Source organism: Leuciscus leuciscus (genome assembly GCF_965113295.1).
Source record: "Leuciscus leuciscus genome assembly, chromosome: 4".
Lineage (NCBI taxonomy): Eukaryota > Metazoa > Chordata > Actinopteri > Cypriniformes > Leuciscidae > Leuciscus > Leuciscus leuciscus.
In genome coordinates this window covers 40276539-40289797 of record NC_138728.1, presented here as the reverse complement: position 1 = coordinate 40289797, position 13259 = coordinate 40276539, and the positions used below count along the sequence as shown (strand labels likewise).

Below are 13259 nucleotides of genomic sequence, written 5' to 3'. Positions count from 1 at the left end.
GTGTTCAGCAGAAGAAAGGAAATCATACAGGTTTGGAACAACATGAGGGTGAGTAAATGACAGCATTTTCATTTTTGGGTGAACTATCCCTTTAATGTTAGGTTTCCCTTTCCCTGGTGTGTCCTGGCCTGGTGTGTCCTCTCCCCGCCTGTTAAAAAAAACGTTAAAGCCATAAGTATAAGAACTCATAACAGTATTAACATTACAGAAAAGCTTACAAATGCATGTCTTCTTTTGGTAACGTTATGTTAGGGAAGAATGTCAGGGAAAAAGAAATACAGCAGGGAAATGCTAGACACAGCATTAAATGCTTTAAAGTCAGGAGAAAGTGTGAGGAGTGTCTCACAGAAATTCGGGATACCGAAGTCTACCCTGTCAGACCACAAGCTGGGGAAATCTGAATGTGGTCCTCATCCAAATAGGGCCCTTACCCTGGAGGAAGAGGAATCATTAGTCAACTATATTGTTTGGATGGCAGATCATGGTTTTCCCCTAACAAGAACCATTGTCAAGTGTCTTTCCCTAGAGATAATTAAAGAGAGCAGTCGGAAGACTCTGGTCAACCTGGAGACGGGGTTGAGTGACAACTGGTGGGTCCGCTTCAAAGCTCGCCACCCAGAGCTGACCACCCGGACACTGGACTCCCTCGATAGGGCCAGGGTCCTTGCCGCAACACCTGAGGGAATAGATAATTTTTTCAATTTGCTTGTTAAAATTATCAACCTCCACAGTCTCCATGACAAACCTCATCAGCTGTGGAACTGCGATGAGACGGGCTTCGGAGACAAGCCAAAGTCGAAGGAGAAGGTGATCTGCCAGAAGGGAAAGCACCACATCTACCGGCAGCAGACCACCACCAGGGACCACATCACTGTGCACGTAGCAGTAAGTGCAGCTGGTGAAAGTGTCCCTCCCTTCATTATATATCCCCGCTGCCTTCCCAGTGTGGCGTATGCCTCGGGTGGGCCAGAAAATAGCCTTTACGGTTATGCGGACAAAGGCTACATGACGGCAGAGCTGTTTTTTAAATGGTTGGACCATTTCATCAAGTATGCCCCTCCTGCACGCCCTCTAGTCCTTATAATGGACCAGCATGAAACCCACTGTGGCCGTCAAATAATAGACGTCTGCAGGGAAAACCAAATTGAAATTCTCCTCCTACCCCCCCACACAACTCACATGCTGCAGCCACTGGACATTAGCGTTTTCAACCCCCTGAAGGGAGTGTTCAGCACTCTGGCCAGTCGCATGGGCCTGGTGAGAGGAGACATGGTGATTGGCAAGAAGCACTTCTCCTCTGTGCTGAAGCATGCCTATGAAAAGGCCGTCACTCCAGCCAACATCAAATCAGGATTCCGGAAGGCTGGCATCTATCCTCTGTCAAGAGAAGCAGTGGACATGACACAGGTTAGGTTCTTCATTGTATTTCCTAAAAATATTCCTATTAATTGTGTTATGCAACTTAAATCTAACATAATGTGAAGAATACCAGTTTTTAACTTGAGCACTCTCTATCTAGATTGTAAAGCTTGTGCCCAGTGCAGCTGCTGTGCACACCTCCTCCACGGCAGCCACTGCTTCCTCCTCCTCCACGGCAGCCGATGCGCTCTCCTCCTCCACGGCAGCTCCTGCTCCCTCATCTGCTGTGCCCAGCTCCACCACAGCAGTAGCTTCTTCCTCCTCTGCTGTGCCCACCTGTTCCACTTCCGCTTCACCTTTCTGTCCTACTTGCAACAAGAGCACGAAAAATCACTTGGTGGAAACTGGCCTCATTCCACAATATTTAGCGGACATCCTGGTCACACCCACCTTTGGCCAGAGAGCGGAAGGGATACGGCGTCGGGTGCCACTGCAAGCCCAGGTCATAACAAGTGACGATTATGTGGCACACCTTGACAACCTAGAGGCCAAAGAAAAAGAAAAAGAAGAACAGAAGAAGAAAAGGAAGGAGGAACAGGAGAGGAGCAGGGAAGCAAAAAGGGCTAGACAGGCTAAGGCAGCAAGAAGAGGAGCGCCTGTGATGGATGATGGCAGCTACTGTTCTGTTTGCAAAAGCACCTTGCCACCAGGGTCCAACGCAGAGGTGGACGAGTGGATCCAGTGTGACCTCTGCCAGCTGTGGTTCCACATGGCGTGTGTGGACACAGACACTGTCCCTGATGGAGAGTGGCTGTGTCACAAGTGTGGTGTCACTATGTAAATAGATAAGTTAGCCTATAGATAGATAAACAGATAGAATAGATAGATATTGTTAGATATAGACATATATATAGACATTATATAGATAAACAGATAGAATATTGTTAAATATAGACATATATATATATATATATATATATATATCATTATAAATTGTTATTGTTAAAATTAAGTTATTTTTGTTATATTTGTGTTTATTCTGTTTTTGTTTTGATCAATTGTATGTGTTAATTAGTTCTCTTTTGTAATAATTAAATGCGTTCAATAATTCACCAAATTGGCAGAATTGTTTATTTACGGTAAATAAATCCTCCACATGGCTTTACATGAGCAGTATTTCTAGCTATAACAATATACTGAGATGATTTAAAATTCTTAAATATAACGTTAACGTTAGAATATAATGTTACTGCCATGTGCTTCACATTTGCAACCGTCGATGCCATGTGCTTTCACATGAGCAATCGTCGATTAAAAGAGTGTATAGACGCTTATAAATAATAAATATACAACATATGAAGATTAATATCATTATTTTACCAATTTATAGTTGTTAAAATGTATGTGTTTTATATTAGAAATGACTCCTCCTTACCTGTCCGAAACACGGTGAGTAAAAAATTTCAGCCGTCCGGAACACAGTGAGTCCTCACGGTAATACGGACACTGCGTCTCCCGGCGGTTTTTTCAAGATTTCTCCAAAATGATTGGTCCAAAATGTGTCAATCAAACTTAGGAACGTGTGGAAGGCATGTCCCCAGAGAGAGACAGACGAGCCAATCAGGTTTCTCTTTCCGCAGATTGATATCTTACGGGACTTTTTACTGTGCAAAGTGTCCGGAATACAGTGAGTCTACGTTAAGTGACTTCATTTTATTTGTGCTAATTTTAATCGTTTTGTTAAATAAATGCTGCAGCTTTAGCATTTTCTGTGTGATACCGCCATTATGCGTTATTTTGGAACTGACAGGATTTAGATGGTGAAACTTATATATTTTTTTTTATAATGTGGCGAAAGTATCGTTAATAGGGTTCCCAACCTTTATAAGACCGAATATATCTTTCATCCAGTAACTACGGGTTAGTTCTGGTGTTTTGAAATGTCATGCAAACGAGAAAGCAGACATTAATCGAATTGATTGCTATTGAAATAATATTTTCTTGTGTAACTTAGCGCCCCGGGGCTCGAGCACTAACGGATTTGGCCGAGCACCGAAGGAAATGGCGGCGCTGCGCGTGTGTGAGGCCTATAGACTATCTTAAGAACGGAACGCTCTGTATGTTCTATCTAGCATCGTTCTCGTGGTAACGTACTTTGATAACATACGCGTATGTGGTCGACCGATATATCGGCCGATATTTGGCATTTTTTAAATATCGGCATCGGCCGATATTTTTTTCTGATTGGCCGATGTGTTGGAAGCGGGACTTTTATTTTGACGGGCGGCACTGAGAACACACCAGCGCCAGAAGAGAATGGCAACGGCAGCTCCTCAGAGATTACACAGCGCTCACTCACATTCTCCGTCTTCATTCATTTACGATCTCTGTCAGTCATATCTAATACTTTGTTTGACAGAACTGATAAACAAAGAAAGTAAATGGTATGCGAAGTAAGTAAAGTAAAGCGTTTGCTTTTATATTATTTGTAACAGAAAAGGCAAACAATCAGGCTAAAATACTTTCTCATTTGCTGTCAACATTCAGCAAACGCGCATCTACGTCATTTAAACAAATCTCGTAAATAAACATTTACATTTCACAAACCTTGCAGATTTAATCGAATCCAGCTGTGATATCTTGTGAAGTGTGCATTACTGTCTGCGAGTGACGGTCGGTCCGTGCGAAGTGAGTGAATGCGAACAGAAGATCAGCTTCACAGGAGACGCGATCGAAAACCTTTAAATCCTTCATTTTAAAATATGCTGATATATAACCAGTTGCCAACTGTGTCATATTCATATCTGTGATATATCGAGTTGCCAACTGTGTCATATTCATATTGTTTTCACTGTGCTGTATGTAAAATTAACGTTACATTGTCTTTATTTGAAAAAATATGATTACCAGCACGAAATTACCAGATTACTGAGTGACCTGTTACAGTGTTTACCTTCTTTTTATTCACATATTTCTAAACAATTACTTTGTGAAAAATACTGTAATAGGATTTCAGATTTAAGAAGTTGCCATCTAAAGTATAAAAGCATGTTTATTTTAAAGATTTGTTTTATAATTTATTTATAATTTATTAAATATATATTTAAAATAAATGTATATAAAAATATCGGCTTTATATCGGCCATCGGCCATACTGCTCTCTAAGATATCGGCATCGGCCATTAAAAAACCAATATCGGTCGACCACTAGTACAGTGCCCCAAAACGTCTCTTCGTGAGACACGCAAAAACGTCTCGATACGGGAGGGAAACGCTGCATCAGCCGACAGATAGCAACTCAAGCCCGGCTAAACAGATTTTGTTTCTCCCGACGCCGACGAAGCATTTCTTTTTTTTTTATTATTATTTTGTAATTTGTATAATTAGTTGAGCAGATGTGCATTAGTGAGTGACCTGAAGTTAGAGAGTATTTCTGTACAACTTAGTTCTAGCTTTATAGTTGTATTTAGTGCTTATGTGTGAATATAAAGTTTTAATTCTTTTGACAATTGGCATAGGCAAGTGGTAGTTCTTGTGTGTGGGTATTAACCAGAATCTGTAGTAAAACAAAGTGACCTATAGTGAATATTTTGAGTCTGTTAGTTAGCTTTTTCCTATGGAGGACAAGCACCCACTGGCAAACACATAAACCAACGCCTGTGCCCACGCTGTAATGTTGTCATATGCATTTGGTGACTAATTAAATTCTTATTAGTTTTCTGTTTGAATTTGTATCTTATGTATTTTTATCTTTCTGTGTCATTTTTGTTTGTATAAAATGACATTCAAGTTTGCTTAACTTTTACAGGTTGGACAGTAAAGGCAAGAACACAGTACATGGACACTAGAAAATATGTAAAACTCAAAGAGCCATGCTTTTTGGAGTTTGTCACTGAAGGTAAGTCTGTAAATGAAGCTATATTATACAGTAAATGTATACTTTGTACTTTGATGTCTTAATGATAAATAAATTTTTTTTGGTTAGTAATGAAGTTATTGTTTTACAGCAAAAAAAGCATTTGCCATTCGAGAACAGACACCTGTTAAGGTAACGGATGACACCTCTACAGAAGTGGACGTGGATGTATTTCCTGAACTTGTTGCTGAAAGGGGCATGTGCTTTAGTTTACATACTAATGATGGTAATTATGTTTATACTTTTCTGGTCTTATTTTAAAATTGTGGTGATGTTGCTAGTAATATTTGTATATACTGTATACAGATTCCACTTCTGCACATGAGTTGTCCCCTCTTCTGACTGATGGGAACTCTGTCAGCAAGTCTTCAACTTTTACTGGATGCAATGAAGGCAACAAAATGTCTGCATTCCCTTCTAAAAGACCCAGGTTGGATGATTCCAAGCTTGCAAAAGAGGTTGGTAAGACAAGGGATCTAACCCAGCTTAAAGAAAATTTTCTCCAGTTTATCAAAAAATGCTGTTCTATAGACAATGTGTACATTTTGGTGTTGTCTGTTTAGACCATTGAAGACATCCTAAAGTGCAAACCTGGTGGTGTAGAAGTGATGCAGCACTATAAAGACACTGGTAATATGTCAACATCCAAAAGAAAGGAGATGATTAATATATTGGTTGCACACATGACTGAACAAGAAGGGTAAGCTTTGTTCATTTAATGTGTTCAGATCACTGTACTTCCAACTTATTCAAATGTGACCCTGCCTGTGAAACACTATTAAATATTGAATAATATTTATTATTAAATAAATACATAATCTAGTTGCTTAACCCATGTTTTCTAAAGTGATCCAATCCGTTTGTGCTGAGAAACAGACATAAAGTTTGTAATATTTGTAACATTAATATTGCTTTTACGCCAAGTGTACCAAGAACAGTTTTTATAGATGCTATTGTTTTTACCCCAAGTAAACAGAGCAGAATAGACTAGGTTTTGGTTTCATGGTATATTATTTATTATTGCAGAAGGATACCACTTAAGGCCACAAGAGAGATGTATGCCCTTGGGATTATTACTCTCTTTCCAAACCTAAAAGATCCTGAAGCGAAGACGGGCTATGTAAGTATCTCTGCTTGTTGTTCAAGATGTTTGAAACTTAAAATCTTAGCATTTTTTTTATGTGTTTGTTTTACCCAAATTTGTCTCTTTAACAGGAACAATACTATGACGCACAGAGAGGCACAGGTTTTATTATGAATCGCCTAAAGACGGTTCAGAGAAACACTAGTTGTAAAATGCCCTCTCGATCAAAAGAGAAAACTTATGGCCCTAGAATGGAGGAAAATATCTGCCTTACAGATCAGCTAACAGGTGATGATTACCAAGAAGCAATCTCACTGCTTAAACACAGCACTGATCGTGATATCATCTTCTGGAAGATGAAAGAAACTTTTCAGTACCGTCAGGAGATTGTAAAGGACCCAAAGAAGTCCACTTCCATCTTTCACATTTTTCCTCGATTCCGGGACACCAAGGGTCTGGTGAGTATTCATGCTAGCTGACTTAACAATCCAAAGTATTAGATTTTAGCTTCTCTGCTGCAACCTTCACCTAATATGGACTGCTTATAATTATGGATGTTAACAATTAATCGATGATCGATTAATTGTCGATTAATACATTTGCAAGTGACCTTGAGTTTAAAAAAAATCAACGAAGCATGCGCCAATGAGCAGTTATAAACTGCCGCTCACTTAAGATACAACACCTTTGGCGAGAAAGGCAGCAGCAGAGAAATTCTATGTATAATAGGAAGTAAAGAGGACAGATTTACTTAAAACAGACTCGATAATCGCCCAGCACTTGTATATTTGCATCCACCTAAATCATTTACTAACCACAACTTTAAGTGTTAAAACCACTGCAAACCTGTGCAATATGCACATTTCTGAAAATGTCAATGTATTGTACTGCTCTAATCTTCAGTATAGCCTGAATACGAGCCCATGTTGATGATTGGCTTCCCTTTATCAGGACTTAATCTGTTGACTTCTTCACTGCAACTTTAAACTAAAATATTTAACACAACTACAGTGAGCATTGACTCACTGTTTAGTTATGAATGGGGCATTTCTTTAAGTAAAAACCACCCCTTGTTTTCAAGTCACAGATTTGCTCTACAAATTCAACTTTATTACGACGATTTTGAAGCCGCTAAACCCTTAGGATCAAAAAAAGGCATTCATAAACTTGGTTGTCTGTACTTCATTCTCCGTAACCTTCCACCAAAAGTAAATTAAACTCTAATGAACATTCATCTGGTGTCATTGTTCCATTCACAAGATGCCAAAAAGTATGGAATAGATTCAATATTGAAGCCTTTTGTGGATGATATGAAAGTTTTAGAGACGGAAGGAATAAAGGTCCCTTTCTGCGAGATGCCTGTAAAGGGTACGCTTGCACAAATCACCGGTGATAACTTGGACATTCACTCAATTCTCGGTTTTATGGAGTCGTTCAGTGCAAACTATTTCTGCCGCTTATGCTTGATTGACAAAGTTTTGTCTCAAGAAGTTTTTTCAGAGGATGATCCACGGCTGATATTGAGAACAAAGATTCTTAATGAGGAACACTATGCTGATCTTTCAAAGGAACCAACTCTTAAATCTTCACATGGAATTAAGCGCAACAGCTTACTCAATACACTCTCATACTTCAATGTATCTGAAAACTTTGCTTTTGATATAATGCACGATATTTTAGAGGGTGTGGGTCAGTATGAGATGAGACTTCTCTTTGATTATATGGTTGAGAACAAATTCATTTCAAAAGAAAGCCTGCTTTAGAATGAAGAAGAACTTTGTAAGTATACAGACAGTTTAATAAGAAGATACTTTATAAAGACAGTACATTACGCGTTTACATGCAGGATCCATCTTGGAAAACAGTCTCGACTAGTCGAGCAACGAACGCCGCGCTAAGTAAGCTGGTCGATAGGAATTACGCATAGTGAAATCTAACGTAGCACGGCGTTCGTGACTCGATTAGTCGAGACTGTTTTCCAAAATGGATCCTGCATGTAAACGCATAATGTACTGTCTTTATAAAGTATCTTCTTATTAAACTGTCTGTACACTTACAAAGTTCTCAATGTTTCGGTTTGCATGTATGGACCCTCATTATGCTACCGTGTTAGTGTGAGGCTATTTTGAGCCTTGTTAGTGGTATTAACTAGCGATTTACTTTCACTTACTCTGTGCCCCATATTGTTATGTTATGTTGCATTTGTTATGAGCTAATCTGTTTTTAAAGATAAAACACTTTATATTCGATTATCATGAAAACGCATCTCAGGGAACGATCGACTCGGTGACCATGTGTTAATTACCCCTAGGTTCATTTTTCACTGGATTTGTCCTTTAAAGATGACATGTTAAATTGTTGATGTATTTTCAATTTAAAGATGTTATTGCAGTGTATGTTTACTTGTTAAAAAACTTTGAGTCAATTTCTATTGAAAATGTCCGTGCAGATTATTTGACATAGTATATCAACATGTACAGATGTCCTATGGTGCTGACTCATTTTTCTACATTTTTACAAAAAAAATGAATTTGTTTGAATTGAAACTCAGTAGAGATTTATATTTAAGAAATATTTCTCATAATGAATGCTGAACAGAGTCTATTCCTTTAACTATGGCCACATGGAAAGAGCAAATCGGCCAACTAAAATAATCTTGGACTGTGAAGGTAATGGCATTGGATTAAATGCTGCACAGACTCTTTGTTTAATAACAAACATACCGTTGATTTTTGGTGATGTTATTCCTCAGGGAAACCTGCATTGGTATTTGTTACTGTTGCTTTTGCAGGTCATCAACATTGTGTTCTCCCCCTCAGTCACAGAGGGTATGACTGTGTTTTTGAAACACCTCATTAAAGACCATCATCAGCTGTTTAAGGAGTTCTACCCATCCAAAAACTTAATTCCTAAGCATCATTTTATGTTGCATTATCCTCGCTGTATTCAGAGAATTGGTCCATTGTTGCGTGTTTGGTCAATGAGGTTCGAGGCCAAACATAAGTTCTTTAAGAACTGCATAAAGAACTTTAAGAATTTAACTGTTTCTTTGGCAAAAAAACACCAATTTGCTGTAGCCTATCACTGGAAATGTATGAATTACAATTCTCTGCAATCAAGACCAGTGAAGGTACATAAACTTCTGTGTTTGGATAATTCTGAAGAGATTTCTGAACATCTTTGCATTGATTCTCAAACTGAAATTCGACATACAAAGTGGGTAAAATGCTCTGGAGCAGAGTACAGAGTTGGCCTTTTCGTGTGTTCTGATATTGTTGACGAAATGCCTGTTTTCAGCAAAATACTAAATATATTATTGTTCAGAGAACAAGTTTTCTTGTTGTTAAAAGACTATGAGTCTACGTTTATTGAACAGGTCCATGCCTACAGATTATTTGACAAAGCATCTCAACATGTATGGATAGTGAACAAAGACAACTTTCTTTGTTTGATGCACAGATCTCCTATGGTGCTGACTCATTTTTCTACATAATTGCAAAAAAATGAACTTGTTTGAAACACTCAGTGATTTATGTGATTATTTAGCCTATAAAGGAATAGTATATTTTATCAGAATGAATGTATATTTTTAAACCAGAGATGGTTAATAATAATAATAATAATTATAATAATAATAATTCATTACATTTATATAGCGCTTTTCTCGGCACTCAAAGCGCTTTACATGGAAGGGGGGAATCTCCTCAACCACCACCAATGTGCAGCATCCACTTGGATGATGCGACGGCAGCCATATTGCGCCAGAACGCCCACCACACACCAGCTTACTGGTGGAGAGGAGACAGTGATGAAGCCAATCAGTATATGAGGATGATTAGGAGGCCATGATGGACAGAGGCCAAGAGGCAAATTTGGCCAGGATGCCGGGGTTACACCCCTACTCTTTCGAAAGACATCCTGGGATTTTTAATGACCACAGAGAGTCAGGACCTCGGTTTAACGTCTCATCCGAAGGACGGTGCTCTTTTGGCAGTATAGTGTCCCCATCACTACACTGGGGTGTTAGGACCCACACAGACCACAGGGTGAGCACCCCCTGCTGGCCTCACTAACACCTCTTCCAGCAGCAACCTGGTTTTCTCAGGAGGTCTCCCATCCAGGTACTAACCAGGCTCAGCCCTGCTTAGCTTCAGTGGGCAACCAGTCTTGGGCTACAGGGTGACATGGCTGCTGGCCTATCAGCTAGGATGATGCTGAGGGGTCTGGTTCTGTTTCATTCTATTGAAAATGTTAACATTGATGAGTTAAAGATGACATGTTAAATTGTTGTTGTATTTTCAATTTACAGATGTTATTGCAGTGTATGCTTACTTGTTAAAAGACTTTGAGTCAATTTCTATTGAAAATGTCCGTGCAGATTATTTGACATAGTATATCAACATGTACAGATGTCCTATGGTGCTGACTCATTTTTCTACATTTAAAAAAAAAAATAATAATTTGTTTGAATTGAAACTCAGTAGAGATTTATATTTAAGAAATATTTCTCATAATGAATGTGTATTTTCATGCCATTGTTAAGTTGCTATTGCATTGGAGACTAACCAGTCCCTCCAGAAAAACGCGATTATGCGATCGCATGATTCCATGCATAATCAGCCAAAGTCCGCATATTTATGCGGGGGACGCATTTTTTTAAATACGCCGCACTTTCGCCGCATAAATTGCAGATTTCCGCGTGCAAAATATGCGGGCTTGCATGATTTCATAATCCCCGCATTTTCGTTGCAAAAAGTCACATATATCTTAGCAGAAAGTTGACAAATGTTGCGTTTACTTCACACAAGCGCAGCCATTTCCCCTGTTGCCATGGGAACGTTATGAAGTGACGTATTTACGCGACATCATTGAAAAGCTGCAAAGTTGTGCAAACCCCGCGATAGGCCTATTTCACAAAAATCCGGTCGTATATATCTTACGCCGCAGGCCGTGCTTTGCAGGTTTTCATGGAACAACTGGGGAGAAGTTATCACGTCAGACACAGAAGGCTAAAAGACGTGTCTGTGGTGTGAATGAGTAAGCAGATGTTGAAAATGGAGTGTTGATGCTGGTTCGGGAGTGATGCCCTGACAAAACATGTTTATATTGCACTTGATTGTTATCTGATTTGCACGTCATGCACTTTTATTAATTATTATTAACTGTTGGCAAATTAAAATTGTTTGTAGAAGTTGTTTTCTGTAACTTTCTTAAAAATGAGTGAACACGGAGCAGTTTTTCCGTGAGCGGGACTGGAAAACCCGGAGTGGATCAGGAGCGGAGTGATAACAGAACGCTTAGAGTGGAGAGAGGAACATGCTTTTGCTCCACTCCAGGCTTTGATCACATCCCCCTAAGCAGGGTGAATAGCTTACACCTCTTCTTTCTCATTCAAACTAAAATGAAGACATTTATTACACTATTAATGTAATTGGTGTTGGGGGAATCACTTTTTTTTCTCTTTTTCATCAAACCGCAGTTTTTGCAAGTTTCCGCAATTTTTGCAAGTTCCCGCAATTTCATCGCATAAAATTGCATTTTATCCCGCATATTCCATCGCATTTTTTAAGAAAACGTGCCGCATAATCAAGGATTTTTGCCCGCAACAATCACAAAAAAACTCCGCGTTTTTCTGGGGGGACTGACTAACAGAGCTGTTTTATTCAATTGTATGTTTGATATATTAAAATATATTAAAAGTTTATGTTCAAATAAATTCATAGTCACTTGGTTTTTGGAAAAATATCTACAGGTTTATTTTTTATATTTCATCTGCATTACCATTTTAAAATAAGTATTTACATTATTTACATTAAATCAACATAAAACAAATACACTGGGGTTGTGTGATTAATCACCATAAAGTGTTAAATGTATACTTCAGAGTGATAATTTCTCAACACCTTGAGTGTTAAATGATACACTAACGCAGTGTTTAATCTAACATACTGTTGTTATGCTATAGTATGTGTTTATGCTAACCCATTTACAGGGTTATTGTTATTAGTAAAAAATATATATATATATCTCTCCCTCTCTCTGCACAAAATCAGGTCGGTGTATCCAGTTCTAACTCTGTCCACCTGCAGGGCACCTTCAGCCAGGACTCTGCTGAGGGGTCCGGTTCTGTCAACGCCACCTTCAGCCAGGGGTCCGGTTCTGTCAACGCCACCTTCAGCCAGGACTCTCCTGAAGGGGTCCGGTTCTGACAACACCACCTTCAGCCAGGACTCTCCTGAAGGGGTCCGGTTCTGTCAATACCACCTTCAGTCAGGACTCTCCTGAGGGGTCTGGTTCTGTCAACACCACCTTCAGCCAGGACTCTCCTGAAGGGGTCCGGTTCTGTCAACACCTCCTTCAGCCAGGACTCTCCTGAAGGGTTCCGGTTCTGTCAACACCACCTTCAGTCAGGACTCTCCTGAAGGGGTCCGGTTCTGTCAACGCCACCTTCAGCCAGGACTCTCCTGAAGGGGTCCGGTTCTGTCAACGCCACCTTCAGCTAGGATGATGCTGAGGGGTCTGGTTCTGTTTCAGCCCTTGTCTATTTAACTTGTCATGAGTCAAGATTGTGTGTGACAAAATAAATGATGTCTTTTGGAATGGGTTTCATGATTTGGTTTGTCAACTCCTTTCTTTTAGATTTGCTAAGGTTTTACAGCCACTTGGACTAGTTTGTGATAGCTTTGTCAACTGGATAACAGGAGGACTGTCTATTGAGGTCTGGTTTTTCAAACTGTTAAGTACAGTGAACATTGATTCTTCCCAGTTTAATTTCTTTGAAGACTATGATTGGAAAAGGTGTCTGCAATATTTTGTAGATATTGCGATATTCATGGATAAGTGAATGATCAAGGAGTCCTATTTGCGGAAGGAGTAGTTTACCCAAAATTAATCTAGTTT

At 39.3% G+C, this 13259-nt stretch overlaps 1 protein-coding gene across 1 annotated transcript; it reads left to right on the top strand.

The window, feature by feature from the left end:
* Window positions 1–3546: 3546 nt before the first annotated feature.
* LOC309497392 (uncharacterized protein) lies at window positions 3547–12924 on the top strand. Its single transcript, XM_082167657.1, has 8 exons — window positions 3547–3812; window positions 5168–5257; window positions 5367–5501; window positions 5582–5733; window positions 5839–5975; window positions 6302–6395; window positions 6491–6817; window positions 12449–12924. Exons 1-8 carry the CDS (start codon window positions 3806–3808, stop codon window positions 12566–12568), a joined length of 1062 nt encoding a protein of 353 aa, XP_082023783.1. The 5' UTR covers window positions 3547–3805; the 3' UTR covers window positions 12569–12924.
* The last annotated feature ends 335 nt before the right edge of the window (window positions 12925–13259 follow it).